The sequence below is a fragment of the Aspergillus sclerotioniger genome, assembly GCF_003184525.1.
Source record: "Aspergillus sclerotioniger CBS 115572 chromosome Unknown BO94scaffold_33, whole genome shotgun sequence".
Lineage (NCBI taxonomy): Eukaryota > Fungi > Ascomycota > Eurotiomycetes > Eurotiales > Aspergillaceae > Aspergillus > Aspergillus sclerotioniger.
Genome location: NW_020291023.1, coordinates 161,704 through 177,921, shown reverse-complemented (window position 1 = coordinate 177,921; position 16,218 = coordinate 161,704). Strand labels below are relative to the sequence as shown.

The 16,218-nt window shown below is 54.1% G+C and overlaps 7 protein-coding genes across 7 annotated transcripts; 2 read left to right on the top strand and 5 right to left on the bottom strand.

Annotated features, from left to right (window-relative positions):
• Nucleotides 1–122: 122 nt before the first annotated feature.
• BO94DRAFT_475818 (uncharacterized protein) lies at nt 123–1,447 on the bottom strand (the record flags this gene model as incomplete). The annotated part of the gene is made up of 3 exons (XM_025608578.1): nt 123–896; nt 973–1,210; nt 1,284–1,447. The coding sequence occupies 3 exons, from the start codon at nt 1,445–1,447 to the stop codon at nt 123–125; spliced, it is 1,176 nt and encodes a 391-aa protein (XP_025463274.1).
• A 1,039-nt stretch (nt 1,448–2,486) lies between these two features.
• On the bottom strand, nt 2,487–3,450 carry BO94DRAFT_550076 (uncharacterized protein; the record flags this gene model as incomplete). The annotated part of the gene is made up of 2 exons (XM_025613476.1): nt 2,487–3,020; nt 3,106–3,450. The coding sequence occupies 2 exons, from the start codon at nt 3,448–3,450 to the stop codon at nt 2,487–2,489; spliced, it is 879 nt and encodes a 292-aa protein (XP_025463273.1).
• A 732-nt stretch (nt 3,451–4,182) lies between these two features.
• nop12 (rRNA-processing protein NOP12) lies at nt 4,183–5,786 on the bottom strand (the record flags this gene model as incomplete). The annotated part of the gene is made up of 2 exons (XM_025608575.1): nt 4,183–5,631; nt 5,703–5,786. The coding sequence occupies 2 exons, from the start codon at nt 5,784–5,786 to the stop codon at nt 4,183–4,185; spliced, it is 1,533 nt and encodes a 510-aa protein (XP_025463272.1).
• Nucleotides 5,787–6,170: 384 nt separating this feature from the next.
• Nucleotides 6,171–7,084, top strand: BO94DRAFT_245844 (uncharacterized protein). Its single transcript, XM_025606406.1, has one exon. It carries the CDS (start codon nt 6,176–6,178, stop codon nt 6,929–6,931), a length of 756 nt encoding a protein of 251 aa, XP_025463271.1. The 5' UTR covers nt 6,171–6,175; the 3' UTR covers nt 6,932–7,084.
• Nucleotides 7,085–7,237: 153 nt separating this feature from the next.
• Nucleotides 7,238–9,921, top strand: BO94DRAFT_608007 (uncharacterized protein; the record flags this gene model as incomplete). The annotated part of the gene is made up of 4 exons (XM_025616550.1): nt 7,238–8,111; nt 8,169–8,238; nt 8,299–8,785; nt 8,853–9,921. The coding sequence occupies 4 exons, from the start codon at nt 7,238–7,240 to the stop codon at nt 9,501–9,503; spliced, it is 2,082 nt and encodes a 693-aa protein (XP_025463270.1). The 3' UTR covers nt 9,504–9,921.
• Nucleotides 9,922–11,065: 1,144 nt separating this feature from the next.
• BO94DRAFT_501006 (RNA-processing protein PTA1) lies at nt 11,066–14,188 on the bottom strand (the record flags this gene model as incomplete). The annotated part of the gene is made up of 8 exons (XM_025609421.1): nt 13,511–14,188; nt 13,217–13,382; nt 13,019–13,149; nt 12,756–12,959; nt 12,346–12,694; nt 11,479–12,296; nt 11,344–11,414; nt 11,066–11,277 (listed from the first exon to the last, which is right to left on the bottom strand). The coding sequence occupies exons 1-8, from the start codon at nt 13,843–13,845 to the stop codon at nt 11,066–11,068; spliced, it is 2,286 nt and encodes a 761-aa protein (XP_025463269.1). The 5' UTR covers nt 13,846–14,188.
• Nucleotides 14,189–14,932: 744 nt separating this feature from the next.
• BO94DRAFT_589644 (uncharacterized protein) lies at nt 14,933–15,662 on the bottom strand (the record flags this gene model as incomplete). Its single annotated transcript, XM_025615961.1, has 2 exons — nt 14,933–15,206; nt 15,427–15,662. The coding sequence occupies 2 exons, from the start codon at nt 15,660–15,662 to the stop codon at nt 14,933–14,935; spliced, it is 510 nt and encodes a 169-aa protein (XP_025463268.1).
• Between the last annotated feature and the right edge of the window lie 556 nt (nt 15,663–16,218).

The window sequence follows — 16,218 nt, the reverse complement described above, 5'->3', positions numbered from 1 at the left end:
GCATCAGTCCATTACTATATTCAGAACCAGAATTCATGCTGGTCACCTACCAGAGGGACAGCGACTGTACTGCAACACATTAGGGCTAACGAACGCCAGGGGAATCACAAACAAGGACCAAACTACGACGTCCACTGCGGACACACCCGCTTCAGGAAATTCATGAACTTGTAGAACCCGACCGCGTGCTCGACGTTGCCATACGGATCGACCACCCGCTCCGGAAACGCGATTCCCGCGCCGTACAACCCCCGGACAACGCGGCCGTTGCCGTCGCGAAAGCCGCCCGAGACCGAGTCGAACTCGGGCTCCAATGAGAAGCCGTTGACGGACAGCTCAGGGAGCGGGTCCCGCGTGAATCCAATGGCTTGCACCACGTGCGAGCATGAGGGCAGATGCTGCTCGAACTGTGCCTGCTCTTGCCCCCTTCCGCAGTCCACCTTGGTGATGAACCGTCCGGCCTCGGAATGGGGCAGTTTGTCGTCTTCTAGTTGCTGGCGAGCAAAGTCGGCCACGGAGCCCTTGAGCCCGGTGTTGTCCCGGAGGATCCAACCGTCCATGAACTCGGCATACCGGAGGGGATGGCGGGTGAACCACTTGATACGGAGCTCGGGGTGAGAACTGCGGGCCAAATCTATCAGGTTGAGAAGGGCTAGGATGGCACTATGAGAGGCGCCCACTACAGCGACGGTCAAGGGCGTATCCTGGGGGAGATAGGACACCAGGTCACTAGGCTTCAACACTACATCTAGGTCTAGCCTCTCGATGTCGTGTCCCGGGACGGAGATGGGAGCCTCGGTAGGGGACGACCCGGTACAGAAGACGAGTCGAGACGTCAGCACCTCGACTTCATCCTGTGAATCCTGAAACCTGATTCGAACGGTCCAGGTAGCAGTCTATGGAAGGGGTGGATAGGTTAGTGATGACAGACGCCTTTGAAAAAACCCCAGATGAAGCTCCGTGAAAACTGACTTTCTCTGCCAGATTGGCAGCTGTGACAACCCCTCGGCATGGCAGAACACGGTCCATTTTGTTAATACCATCGGTAAGAGCCCGGACCACATCTATCGCATGGTGCAAATGACAAGTTTTATCCTGATCGAGTTTGGCCATGGTCGAAAATGGACTGGGGATGCGAGTGTTGTTGATGACGGTGCGGAACGGCTGAACGGCCGTGGCGTACGCCTGGAAAAAGGACACTTTGGTGTTGCTGATCGAACCGACGGAGCCAGTCAGCAGGAGTGTTCCTCATCCGATGGCTTCAGCTTGTTCTAGCTACTGACCTAGGAACCTCGCGGTATTTGCGGTTGATTCGGCCACCCTGGAAGAACGGGTCGACCCAGGCAATCTTCCCTCCAAGTTGTTTCTCCAGGAGATTCCCCATCACGGCCAGACCGGCCGGACCGGCTCCCACGACGACAGCAGCACATTTGTGGGGTTGAGTCATTCTGAAGGTGCCCACGAAGATCGGGCTGAGAAAACAATGGCAAATAACGTCGGGTGTGTCCCAGATTCACCAGGTTGGGATGGGGATTCTGACAAGCGGAGCGAGAACCCAAAAGGGCGGGAGAGGCGTTTATGAGGGCAGGTAATCCAAGGGGAAAAGACGGATTGCCGGCGTAATTCTCGGCGAAACAAGCGAACGAGAGTCAGCGCCATGCTTTGGCGGGAGAGGGGAAGCCACCACGGACGGGGCAACGTGAATGACCACTCGAGATAGCCAGGTAACCGAACGGCCGAGATGGGCAAGCAGATGGGCAGATGGCTGATCAGCCAGTCAGCCGGCCAGAAAGCCAGGAAGCCAAGTCACGGTGCAGGGACTGCGAGACTCTCTCGGGCGAGATAACACATCATGCCTCCGCCACCGCCGGTCAGGCGGTGATAACCGCACTGCTCACTGGCTCGCCCAGGGCGTATCACCGCTTCTCGCACGACTGCTCGGTTGTTGCGCAATCGATGCGGCCAGCCCCACCTGGGCTCCCTCTGGAACCCCCCCTGGGCCGCTTTCCGTCGGCCGTCACATTCTGTCGGCTTGGCTGGGAATGAAGGAGGGACGCAGGGTGATGGGGGGTCGAAGGGCCGGGTCACCGTCGAGCAGAGGATATCATGAATCTTTGTCGGACCAATTGACGGGGTTGTCTCGTCGAGTTGGGTCGAAAAAGAGAGGACAAACCTGCGCTGTTGGTGGTGGAGGAAGAAAGCGACCTTATATTCAGACACGCAGATGACGGAATTTGGGGTCTTGGCGCAATTGCGTGATCGCCTTGAAGGATGAGGTGATGCTGCCCCGGCTGGATGCGGCAGCCTCAGGCGCCTGTTGATAGTAGATAAGTACGGAGCGGAGTACCTACTACTACTACCTCTGCTGTGTAGGCGTATGGATCTTATCTGTTATAATAATAATAATAATAATAATGCATTATAGGTAGATGCTTAGTTGGCCCATCAAAGGCATAGATACCTACTACCGTGTATACTATTAGTGCTCAGACCGCCCAAAACACCCGCACCGACACGCGCTGCACATGGTTCGCCCACCCCCCAAACCGTGCTCGCCCCCAGACAGCAATCGCATCTCCAACCCCCAAAGCACGGACTTGGCTCCCATCCAGCGTCGCCCGCCCTCGTCCTTGATCACGTTCTATCTCCACCGCCTCACTTGAGTCCGCCGCAATGTCGTCCAGATGATGCCAGACAATGGTGTGCACTTGCGAGCTTGACACGGCTGTTTGATTCGACTGTAGCTTCCGAGCAGTTGGAAGCAAGTTGGGATGGTCCGGTCCGAAATGGAATGGACCCTCTGGCTGAAGAGGCTGATTACTGGGAGCTCTGTTCAGTGATGACTGATGTGCCGAGTGGATGATTTCGGTATCAAACCACGAATAAGAACCCCCGTATCGACCTCTGTCGCCTGTCCCTCCACCCCAGCCCTGGTCGTGGGATGAAATAGTGAAGATAACCTTGCGGCATGGGTGAGTAGACCGATATGGAAGCATTTTGGGAGAGGGCGTATCCAATGTCTGTGCAAAGTGAACGCAGTGTCAGCAAGAATGTGTCGGTGAAGAAACCTCCAATCTGAGTAGAGACGCATGCAAGATGCCATACCTGAGCATCATAGCATAAAGGCACCGTCGTCAGAAGCACCTGATCCTGGTCTCTCCGGATCAGAGTCTCTCCTTCCAAGACGGACTCAGAGGAGGCCCAATACTCGGCTGCATCCACAATCATATCCACCAGTTCAACCGGCAGCAGTTCTTGCGAGCCCCTCGTCCACTGCCAGATATGTTGCAACAGATACCGGACCTTCAATACATCAAAACTGCTGGGATAATATGTCTCATATTCCGCGGGGAACCCCTGCACATCCTCGTCTGGTGAGTTGTTTGACTCGTTGGGCGGGTTTGGTCGTCGCCGATGTCCAGGAAGCCGACGAACAAAAGGGAGCATCATCGTGGTTGTGGCTTGCGAGCCCCTGGAGTAGATGAAGGGGCACGGATGGGAGTTACCACTGTTGATTTCTGTGATGTAGAACTTGGAAACCTTGTAGCGTGCGTTGCCCTCCTTATTTCCAGGGAGCCACGCACTGACCGACTTGCCAATTCTCAGTTTTTAATGGAACTGTCTGCCTCGGAGACTAGCAGGTGGGCTAACCCCGTAATAGACATACGATGGGGAGTTCACTGGCTTAAGCCAAACTCATCTCGAAGGGTCGGGTTCTTGTACCAGTCAGCCAACGAGTTGGCAATACCTGGTGTAACCGATGGATCTCACCCCGCCTTCTGGGTGCGGAGAGAGAGGGGAAGAAGAGGTGTCAATGGGAGACAAGGTTCAATGTCAAAGATCAATGCACAGACACCAAATGCGTGGACGAAGTAATCCCACGATATGCATGTATACTGGCTTGAAACTGAACGAAGAGCGCAATTTCATTTCCTGGACTGAAGGGGAAAGAGGTGAAAACGATGGTAACGGATCGGCCCCATTGAGATATGACGTCATGGCCATGTTCCTGATGCTCAAAGTTACACCTGCCGTACTACCGGTACGACGATACCGACCGGGCAAAGAAGATTGATTTGCACGCAACCGATAGATAACCGATAGATGGATTGGCTTTGAACCACCGGTATACACCCAGGGAATAAATTACATAAAGAAACATCTACAGACTCAGCCCCCTCGCTAATTCGCCGTCTTCCCCTTCCACCCTCCGGCGGCTTTGTAGGCCGCAGCACGCTTGCTGCTCCGGTTGTTCGGCTTGCCCTTGGACCCACGGCTCTTCGTCTTCACCCGGATGCGCGAGGACCCTTCAGTGGCTCGCTGGCCTTCGAACACCAGAGAGTTTTGCGAGATGGACGTATTTGCAGCAGCCTTCAACTTGGCCGCACCGGCCCGACCGAAAAGCCTGCCAGCACGACCCTGAAGGGTCTTGTCGGCTTCTCCGAGTTTCTTCCCTTGGCTGCCGCTGTCTCCACGTTTCTTCAGTATCTTCTTGGCCCGCGACACTCGGAGTTTGCGGGGAAGCATGGGCGGGTAGTGCTTGCCGTTGAGTAAAAGAGCTTCTTCCACACAATTCTGATCATAGAATTGGACGTAGGCAAATCCTTTGCCGACCCGAGTAAGACGGTCACGAACCACGCGGACTGACTCGACATTACCGTTCCTGGATTCCTCTTTCTTCCCACCAGTGTGGGCATTGAAAATCCGCCACAATCCTTCCTCCACATCTGCGGGTGCTCTCTGTTTCTTCTTCTTTTCGTCATCGGGTTTGACCTCGTTGTCGATAAAGTCCAGGTTACCGACAAAAACACACCGTTTGTGATCGGTTGCGGAGGGATGCGCAACACTGTCGACACGCAGATGGCGATCCAGAACCACCGTGCCATTGAGAGCAGCGGGCGCCTTCCGCGCAGCTTGCACGGTGCTGTAGACGGCATACGCGTTGGTGCATGGCGTGGTATCATCCAAGACCTCTTGCTTGGCAAATGCGGCTCGCTTGGGAACCTGGCCACCGCTGGCAAAAGCCGTAGAACGGAAGCGAATCGATTCGACTTTATGAGGCCCCGTAGACTCTGAAAGTGTAGAGAGAAAAGATCCAAGGTGTTTGAGCAGAGTCTTCTTAGCGGACTTGGACTTGATCGCCTCACTCGACACGTTTCCCAGGAAGACAGTCCGGTTGGATTTCTCCACTTCCTTGGACTCAGCGTCTCCGGTCTGGCTCTCGTGCTTCGGGATCTCCCTCTTTCCCTGATCCTCTGAAGAGCTTTCTTCGTCATCCTCCTCATCCTCAGATTGTTCCTCATTGTCCTCTTGCTCGCCATCTACAGTCCTCTGTCGCTTAGCCTTCTCTTCTCGTCGCTTATCATCTTCCTTCTTTTGCTCCTTCGCTATGCGGCGCATGTATGAATCTTCGACATCTTCTGCAGCTGTCCTCTTTCGTTTACGGCTAGGTGCCTCGGCGGCTACCTGAGCCGATTCACTCTCAGCATCGCTGGAGGCTTCCGGAGCCTCCTGCATCTCTTCGTCCTCGGGGGAAGACTCGTCCTCCAGTTCTGAGATCTCATCTTCATCGTCCTCCGCGGCCCGTTTCTCTGCCTTGGTGGGGATAGACGGGGCTTTGACAGGGCCAGCCTAATGATGCCTCATGGGGCCATGTTAGTCTAAAATTTGATTGTGGGCGAGATAGGTGTTGGGTTACGCACACTCGTCTCGAACAAGGCTGCTAGACTTGGATCAATAGAGGCTTTTCCGCCCAAGAGAGGGACAGACGCATCTGAGTTTCCCATAATGACAAAAATCTAGGGAACCTGTCCCTTCGAAGTGATGATATGAGATGTAAGATGGGAGGGCTGATAGTCGTTCCACTGTCGAGCTTCTGTACTTCCTGCCTTGGCGTTTTGTTCTAATATTTCCTTTTTTTTTTTTTTTTTTTAAGGTCTTGGCGGTAGGCGCTGGAGCAGTACGGAGCAGTCACGTGGGGACTGATAGCGGTCCAACTGATCAGCACGCAGTGATGGTCTCAACAACAGGGAAATGCCATTCAAATGGTAGAGATGAGCAGAATGCGACAATATCAGAGTCCAGCGGATCCAATTACCCCCTGGTAGCCCGTTGCCTTCAATTGAGAGCGACACCGAGGACGAGGGGGAAGATCACCCAAAGGCGGTGAGGTGCCATGGGGCGCGGCAACCATACGACCGGCAGAACGCGATACGGGCGGCATACGGGCAGCAAGACGCCCGCGAGAGAGCAGCGAAAGAAGCGGCCGGCCAGTAGTGAATCTCCATCATTGCTACTGCTGCTGCTGCTGCTGCTCTGGTTCTTCTCCCTCCGCCGCCGCCTCCTCTTTTCCTCGCACCTCCAAGCTGCCATCGCTCCCCTAGCGCTTCAGTCTTGGTGGTCTTCATCTCCAGCCTCTTTTCCCCCACCTTACTCGCTCGCTTTCTGCTGGTTTCAACGTTTCCCCCCTCCAACCGTCTATACTTCTCTCGTCCATGCCGCCCATCCTTCCGCTACGCTGCACAGTCGTCTTGCCCGCTTCGTGAGCGTTGACGTCCACACACTCGAAGTTTACAACCTCTCGACGACGGTTGGCTTGTACGGACCTTCGCGAGACCCCTATACGCTCTACCACGGTCAATACTTCTGTCCTCATCTGGTTTGGCCCTGTCCCTTCTCCGCGACCGCGGTGGTTCAGGGAATCGTACTCGGTCGCGGCAGCTGGGATCTTACGAGTTTCGGTGCTGGCGCATTACTGAACGGTATGTTCTTCAAGGCTTTTCAGCTGGATACAGAGTTGGTGTCGGACACACGCGATATCCTCAGGGCGTTTCAGACCCGAGTCCGAGTCCGGATCGCTGCTGTTGGATCGGCGCAGTTCCCAGAGCCCAAACCGGGAGCGAAAGTGACTTTCGCTCCGTCTGGGGTGTGATCAGAACCTCCGCACCGCCTTTGGCAACTCTCCTCCCCCCCTCGTCCTCGACAATTTCCTCGACTCCCTCCTCCTCAGTTGATGTTTCCCATTCCGCATCTTCTTGGTCGTATCATGTTGTCTCTCACCTTTTCTAACGCTCTGTTCTCCATTGATCTAGAATTACGACCCTGATCCTGCCGATACCCACTGACTTGTCTACCCCCACAAGTCCCCCGACCACAACCTCCACACAAAATCCGCTCAATCCTTCTTTCCTCACCTTTCTCCCCTTCCTGTCGATCGACCCGGCATCCGCGCATAACGATGGAGGTAGCCGAAAGCAGAGAGCCTGTTTCGGTGGGTGCGCCAGCTGGAGCAGACTCTGCTGTCACCAATGGCGAACAGAACCTTCTGCTAGACGATTCGTTTATGGCCGATGACAGGTCCAGCAGTTTGAGTGAAATTGATGACGTATCTGAAAATATCCCCTCCGATTACGAGTCTCCGAAGCCCGAGAAGGTGGCGCCGGAGAACGACTCGGAAGCGGAAACGGAGCGCATCGAGGACTCTCCAAATATTCGCTCCAAAACAAACATCGTCGTAAGCGCGGCCGGTTACGAGCCAAGTCCCAGCAAACTGGCTCAGTCGACGACCTACGATGATGTGGAATATGATGAAGAGCAGGTGGCGGACGATTCGCCCAGTAAGCCTCGCGCCAAAACTACTCGGGCCGCCGAAGTGGTCGATGAGACTCCTGGGGTGGAGGACTCTGCTCTTTCGGAAAGTATTGGCAAGAAGCGCAAGCGACTCGAGTCCGGCGATGAGGGGGGCACCGAGATTGACGAAGAAGACTTGCCGCCCCAGAAGCGCCGTGGCTCGGTCAAAAGCGATCTAAGCGACCCTCCTCCGGACGATATCGTGCTCACACCTGAACCAATGGAAGAACCTCCCAAGACTGTGGAGGAAGATACCGCAGCCGACGACATTCCCGAATCGACCTTGCCCATTGTTCCTGCGAAAGGCAAGAGATCCAAGAAGGGTAAGCGGAAGGGTCGGAAAGCCAGAGATGCCGATGATGAGCTCGAGAACGGTGCGCTTGAGACGGGTGCAGAGGCCGATGATCTTGGCGATGATGATGCTGCAGACCGCGGTGAAGATGCGGACGACGGCGAAGCTGCCGCCAAAATCGAGGAAGAGTGTAAGTTATCACAGCCATCCCGGTTCCAATCCGTCCAATACTGATCTGCGCACCTAGCAGCCAAGAGAATATCTGCCATGGACTCGCTGGCCGTATTAGAACGGGAGTTTGCGACCCTACGAGACAAGTAAGGAACCTGTAGACTCTTGTGCCTCCTGTGTAGAGTTGCTAATCATTTGGCTGCTAGGATTTATGACGAAAGGATTTCAAAACTGAACCGAGAGCTGGAGATGCTCGACGAAAAGAATCCTACACATCCCGAGTACTTGCGGCAGCTTGAATGCATTGGGCGTTATCGCGATACCAAGATAAAATACGAACAGACGCTGTTTCAGTACAGGGTGAAAGCTCTCTTGAACAAGAGCATGGCAGAGCGGGCTCAAGCACACAGCACGTTCTTTCAGCGGACGCGGGACATTCGCGAGAAACATTCAAGCGCTATCAGCAAGCAGTTCTATTCCATCCAACACGATCGCTTCAAAACGGACGAGGTCAGCCCGCAACATTACATTCCATTCCCGATGCGCCGTTCACAGCAGATTGCCTACCAAACCGCATACAACCAGGAGGTGTCGATCATGGCTGGAGTTGCCAAATATGTTGGCTTCCCGGCTGCGCCTGCGCTATCGGCCGCGCGGCCATCCGAGCTTGACGAGGATATGGAGAAGATGGGTGTAAGTCCATTCGAGCCATATAGAAGTCCGTCCACAGAGCGCAATTGCTAATTTTCCATGTACGCAGATCTCCATTGAACCGAAGGTTCCCGTTTCACAGGCCCAATCCACGCTCCCGCGGGGTGCCATGCCGGCCATGTCATCGAACGTCTTCCGCACAGCCGCAGAGGAGGCTTTCCTGGAGCAGACCCCATGGGCCAACCCGCAGCATCCCATCCATCAGCACCAGCAGATGCCTCAACGACCGCAAAGCCGGGTGTTTGAGAATCCCCGAGCTCCTGTTTTTACGACTCCGGCCGCACAAAAGCGCGTGGTCGATATACATGCCCCCAACGGCTCCGCGTCCACGATTGCAGAAAACTCCTCTGCGAACAACACCCCTTACGATCAAGAACAACATCCCCACAACCCCGAGCCTTTCGCCAATCCCGATTATGAGGCAGAGCGGCAATCTGGGTTCCGATCATTAAGCTCCTCCCCACTCGACGTACGCAAACCACATCCCGCCCCGTATAATCCTACTACCCTCGGCCACCGCTCTCCGCAAGGACCCTCTCAAAATGCAGCCTATTCACCCCCATCAGCGCGACTCGGACTATTCCAGTCGGCTGCCTCCAAAAGAGATCCCTCCCCACCCCTCTCATCCCGACCGGTCAACTCCATTCATCAGTCAGCGGGTATCCTTGGCCCTGGGTCGAACCAGATGGCAGCGCGATAACCCACCTTAACGTCATTTCTCCGAGGGGTGGGATCTCCCACATCTCATTGTACAGGGCTTCGCTTTCCGGTGTTGTAGAGTGTTTCTTCTAATGTATGTACGGTTTTGGCATGTATGACTGGCAACAACAGGGACGAATTCAAGTGATCTTCTGCAATTTGTGCTGCTTCCTTTCACATCTCTTTTTGATGGGAACTGCTTTGGGCATGTGTGAATACAGGGCGAATGGATGCATCGGGGTTAATACTTGCTGGGGTTTTTTGCTTTCCACAATCTCTTTTTCTCTTTCCTGACTTGGACTTGCTGTTTACGATACATACATATGCCACGGTGTTATGTCTACTTACAGTTTCATTGGCGTTGCGAGGAGATGTATTTGCTTTGCTTTGCGGTAAGCCGTGCATAGGAGGTTTAGATTAGAAATGTCTTCGCCGATTGCCTCTCTCTCTCTCTCTCTTTCTCGCCTTTGCATTTCCACAATACTAAACCGGTTACGTGACTCAGCAAGGATGCTTGCCCATATGACGTTAATAGAAGACGTGGATGTACTTAGTACATTCCCAGACGTCCATTACACTAGTTTGTGGGGGTCAGGGCTCCCGCAGTGTCTTCGGGGAGTTTGTTAGGATTCATGTCGATAGCCGATTGCCAGTTTCCAAGAAGGATATCATGGATGAGATGGAGAGACTCCGGTCTTGTTCGAAATTACTGTTCCAGTTAGTTGTGGAATCATCAAGAAAGAGATATTTCCATGTTCCATTTTCCTTAGCCATTCCTTCAAGCCAAGAACGAGATGCATCGAAGCCGACTATAAAGCCCAATCACTGACAAGATGCATGGCGTGTTAAAACGTACCAAGAATCCAGTTTAGTAAATTCAGGGCCAAACTTTTATGCGGGCCATTTCTAGAACCGTTGTCTAGCGGGTTCTAGAACAGGGATTAGGGTTTATGATATGCATGAGGCGTCGGGGAGGAGAGATATCGGAAGAAGACTCCCGACACACGACAGCACTTCCACCCTGCATAGACTGATATGATTGAGGTGGGTGGGAGCTACAGGAGAGCAAGGCCGTAGGAAGAGGTCACAAGAGAAAGAGATTAGTTGATGGCTGTGAACCGGAGGGCCCGTCATCGTGTATTTGGTAACATAACCTTATAGTTAGAGGGTAAGGGGGGGGGGGTCACTGAAATATCATGATCATGATCATGACCTTGATGGATGTTGAGGCATTATCATTATTTTTTTTTCTCAATTCTCAATGGAGAGAATACATGGTGATGGAATGAGATTGTTAGGTTTCGGGATTGATCCGGGGGCTATAGATAATCAATCGGGTGTATGGATCCGAGCGGAATTAATTCCTAGATTGCTTGATTACATCGATCGTCGAGCATAGATAAGAAGGCTATCATACGGTTGAAAAGAAAGAAAAAACGGCTTTATTCCAATAGATATACATTGGACTATTTCTATGCGACAGACTAGTTTCGGGGGAATCATCCATGAGTAATTTTGCTTTAGTATCTTTGGGAAAGGGGAATGAGAATGATACAGGTCTACCTAAGTAGCGGCGGGGGTGGCATCAGCGGGTTGTGGCGGGGTGGGGACTGATTCTTCAGTACCATTTGGGACGGGGGTATTGGTTTCGGATGCGATTAAGCGGGGCTGCTGCTGATCTTGGGGTTGAGGTTGATCTTGAGGGAGTTGCTCTTCGGTTTTCGGGGGACGCCATCTGGCGAGGATTTTGCCGGCTGCAGGACGGGACTCTTCGTCTGGAGTGTCGGGGAGGGGTTAGCGCTGGGGAAAGGCTGGGGGAGGGTGCGGGAAATGCAACTGACAGGCCTGATAGACATCCTCGAGGGCGTTAAGGCACATTTCCCGCGCGGGGGGTCGGAACATTATTAGGTACCTGGGAGGGTTGTGAGCTTGTCGTTCTTCGGGGTTCATTATTTCGGAGCCAGGGTAAGACATACAGGAGGGACTGGACACATAGATTCACACGCTCGGGGTCCTTCGCAAGACTGGCCACGCGCTTGGTGATCGGGATTGTCACCTCGGGGATTTCGCTGAGAAAGCGGATGAAGATCTTCGTGTCTCGGGAATCTAGGTACGGGAGGAACCCATCAAGGAGTCGCAGGACCCAGTGGTCATAGTGCAAGGGAACCGTGGCCTCGTCGTCCTCGTCGCTCCGCTGCTGAGCAGTAAACTCCATCTGTATCCGGTCGTTGTACCATTCCTCATTAAGCCACATGATGCCTACATTCACGCGGCCACGGAAGTCCTCCAGGATGTACCGGTAGAGTGTTTCGCGGATCGAGTCGGATATCGTGGGCTTCCCCTTCTCGGATTTCCCTCCCGCTTCCAGACCAGCTGGTGCCCGGGTTGCAAGTCTAGTTAGTAAGGTCACCCAGGCGTCGCGATCGAAGGTGCTTCCGGCCAGGCGAGCAAAACCTGGTTGCTGTTGACTTTTCCCTTTCGCCGGGTTCGGGGCTACTCCGGTAGACGCCAACATGCCAAACACTCTTCCAACAGCACTTCGACCGATGTCCGCGGCCTCGTCTTCCGCTAGGGGCGGTGGTTGGGGTAGAACAAAAGGGCCTAACGATACCAGGTCCGGTTGGAGGTCGGCGACTTCAGCAGCAACAGCTTCCGCCTGCTCCGCTGCTGGTTCAGCGACGTCCATGGGCTGATACTCAGGCTCGTAATCATCATCGTCTTCCGCCTCCGCTGTCGCTGCTGGAAGTTGCGCAGCCTGTTGCTTCTGGATCGCTTGGTACCGCATCCGGATGCCCTAGAATCTTGTCAGCACTGGAGGTTTCAAGCCACTACGCTTGGCATACCTCGATAGACTGGCTCATCATTGACTGGTCGACACGGGCGAGAATAGGAACAACCATCTTTACGAGCATATCGACGGGCAATTGCTTCACATCGAATCCCCTCAGCTCCTTATCTTCTGTTATCGTAAAGAGCTGTGCATAGCTGGTCGGGCCTGGTGGGAGCGGGGGAATCTTGACCAGTGCCGGCGTTTCAGCATCAAGTTTCGCCCGTTTGATGTTGTCAAGTCCGTCTGTCGGCTCGGACGGCAAACCACGCTTCCGGGAGGCCTCGTCGATCATTTCTATACGTGATTGCATCAATCGCTCGATGTACTGTTGCATTTTCCCCACCAGGGGGTGGCTCGAGTTCCTGAGCGGCTCATCAGCATTTCATCGTGAATGATTCCATGCCGCCATGTTGCTTTCCTCACCTCTTTATTATGTTGATCAGAACCGCTCTGGCAGTCCGTTCCATCGACTTAACCCCGACCCGGACCGAGGGGGTTATTGGGGGGCGCACTTGTCTGGCCGGAAAGAAATTCATAATGGCGTTGATGATTTTGTTGCCGACAGACTGACGGGTTCGGATAAGGACGGCCAGGCAATTCAATGTCGCATTGACGAGGAGGGGGTCGCTTCCAAAGCCGTTAGCGACACGTTAGGCTGACACTGGATCGGGGTGGCCACCAAGTACCTTGAATCTTCCTGGAAGACGGAAAGGAGTCGATCTAACAAACCCGAAGCTTCTGCTTCTAAATTCGGGAGAGACAGGAGGGCATGGTTGCGGGGCACAATGGCCAACGAGGTCTCATTCTGCTCCGGTCGCTGGGAAAGAAGTCGTTAATTTCACCGCAGATGCTCCACGGGGGATGCAGTATCCTGCTGTACATACTCTAGGGTCGGCGATCGATCCATGCGTCTGCACGTGGACGACTCGCTGTACGAATTTGATGCAACAGATCTTGACGGGGAAAGGGAACGAGTCCCATCGGCGCAGGATGTCCTCCTTGATGGCCGTCATGTTTTCCCACGCCGTCGCATCGGCCGGGTGATTGATACTGCGAGATCAAGCGTTAGTCAATGCGATACCCAGAGGGGCACTCTAAGAATCCCATTCGCAGCTCCGTGCGACCATCTACGAGAGCTCTCCCGTGGGGGCAAACAGAAGCGAGCATCGGTCACCTACATATGCCTAAACACCAGCGGATACAAACTGGCCGCGTTCTGCACTATATGTTTCAACACCAAAGGATCCCCCTCCGGTAACTCCAATATCTCCCGCAAAGTCTGCAGCACTTTCGGGGCCAGCTGCTCCTTCTGGGACAAAGCCAGCGCGGGGCTGGCGAAGGTCTCGGCCAGGAATTCCGCTCCCCATTGTCGCAACTCCAGGCGAGTGTGTGCGCCAATTAGGGGGAGGACTCCGTTCACAATTTGCGGGTAGAAGGCGGCATCGCCCAGGACGAGGTTTCGGGCGGCGTTCAGCTGGGCGATCTGATCGACGAGGTCGGTCGACTGAGCCATTACGACTCCGTTCGGTGGCCGGCGGAACCGACCAAGAGGGAGAAAGAACGAGTTGGAGAGAGCGGATATCCACAGCGGGATGAAACTGGTTGAGCTTGTCTACGCAGGGAGGGTGGGTGGGTGGTTCATTCAGGGTGCAAGCACCGGGGCTTAGGATGCCAGGACTAGATAATCTGCCCACGAGGCGGGCATACAACGTGGTAGGTGGAGGATACCAGTGGTAGATTAAGAAGGAGGAGGCAACGATGACTCGGGTGGGAGGAAGAAGATGGGAATAGACAAAGAAGAAGAGACCCGAAACCAAAGATGGAGGCGGAGGAAGACGAAGAGGAAGAGGAAAAGGGAAAAGGCGCAGGTGAAGCTGAATGGATGGAGGGAAGCCGCAGCAGGAATCTGGCCGGCGGTTGATCCTCTCACGTGGGCGGTCAGTCTTTGCCCACCGTCGGACAACCATCTTACACCATCTACTACTTACCTACCTACTTACCAGTACTCCCGGCGACTTTCTCACCAGCACCATCCTGGCCATCCCATCGCATGCGATTGAAGCTTGCAGGATTGATCTACAATCTACCAAGATTTCAAGCCCGTTTGGCTTCAACGGGATGACCTATTTGAACGTGTGTCATTGACCCTACGCCATACCTTAGGATGGTCGGCCGACACTAATGTCAATATGGCGGTCCCGACTAGCGAGACGGGCTCGGTATACAAGTAGGAACCCAGCATGTGAGTGGACTAGCTATGCAGCACTGCTGACACTGTCACAGACTCTCTTCTCACACTGGCGCTTAGGCCCAGCCCAATCCTTGTAGAACAACATCCAATCAGTCATCCACAGATGGCTCTCAAAGCACGCTGCATCCGCTTTATTATAGAAAATCACACCAGGATCCGATTGAACAGTTGATCCTTTTTCAAGCACCTCGGAATCCCCAGTCTTCAGGGTGATACATACCTCCCATGTCGGAGTCGACCCACTGTGCTCCGGCGACTCCCGCGATGGTAGAAAGTTACAACTCCCTGGGACAAGCGTCAGCCCAGGCTCGAAGCTTGCAATGTGACCGAGCCCAGCTATAAAGTCCAATTAAAAGACCTTGAGGCCCCTCCAACTGGTTGCAATGATACCCGCGGGCCCTGCTTCAATCTTGGTCCAGTCGTCATAGTCGGCGGACGCGCTATACATGAGCGTCTCGTCCATTGAGGCAAGCTTGGTGCGAAACCCCAGCGTCAGATGGACCAGGTGGGGAAGGTCTGCATCGTCGCCAGTATGGCCTGCCATGTCTTCAAAGTAGATCTCGTCGTGGATGGGGGAAATCGAGTTCCCCAGGTAGGTCTTTGGTCGCGGGGACTGAACCCGGCTGCGCAAATCAACAGCCATCAAGAAGTCGGCAGATTGAGTCTTACTCGCTCATTATGGGTGAATGGCCCGATCAACGCAAATGGTCAGCGTTGCGGTGATAATGTCGTTACTGGAGATTCATGCGGAGGACTGTAGCTGCAGGAGGAGCCGAGTGCATTTATCCTTCACCTTGGCTACCTTCTCGGGGCTGAGCTGTATCGCATTCCAAGGCATTCTACTGCTCGGTGGAAGAGTTGGGGTTAAAAATAGGCGTGCCCAGCTCAACGCTGTGATCGAGATGCGTTCGCTTGGATGGGAAGGTCGATACCATGTTACGTAGGTAAACGTGGGTTTTTGCGAGGCTCTGCACGAAAGGAGTTTCGTGCTCTTCGTTGGCTGCCTTGCAGCATTCAGCAACCGCTTCGAGGATAGAATCAGCCCCGGTGCCGTCGAAGACGCTGTGCCAAAAGGACATAGTTACAACAATCTTGCTGGGGAACACATTGGCCCGGAAGCGGAGAACTGATCGCTGTTGGGAGGCTGGGATAGAGGTGGGCAGAGGGAGATAGGGTTGAACTGGGTGCGAGAGGAAATCTTATCGCGAACGAAGTGCTTGGCCCGGAGCCTGGGTATCTCGGAAAGCGGAATACATCGGAGCGCAATATGCATTCGGTTCTTAGGCCCGTCTGGCACACTGTGCAAGATCACATCTCCGGCGTGCCAGGGTAATTGTCGGATCGGTGTATCAATGCCCTTCTGGAGGGTGGAGAGAGCAGTTCGACTGTCGGATGTGTCAAAGTGCAAAATACAGGGCAGAAAGAGCTTCGCTGGGATGTGGTCCAAGAGGTCTCAAGGCCAGAAGATTTGAGACATCCGACATGATGGGGGAAATCGAGGAGCAAGTAAATCAACTACGGCCAAGTGGATACAGACAATCATCTTGTCTTGTACCGCCCCTTTGATGACTTGTATCCTCCCCGATCTTCCCCTGGTCCCTTTTAAAGTGGTTCCTAACAGCCTTTGCTGTTAGA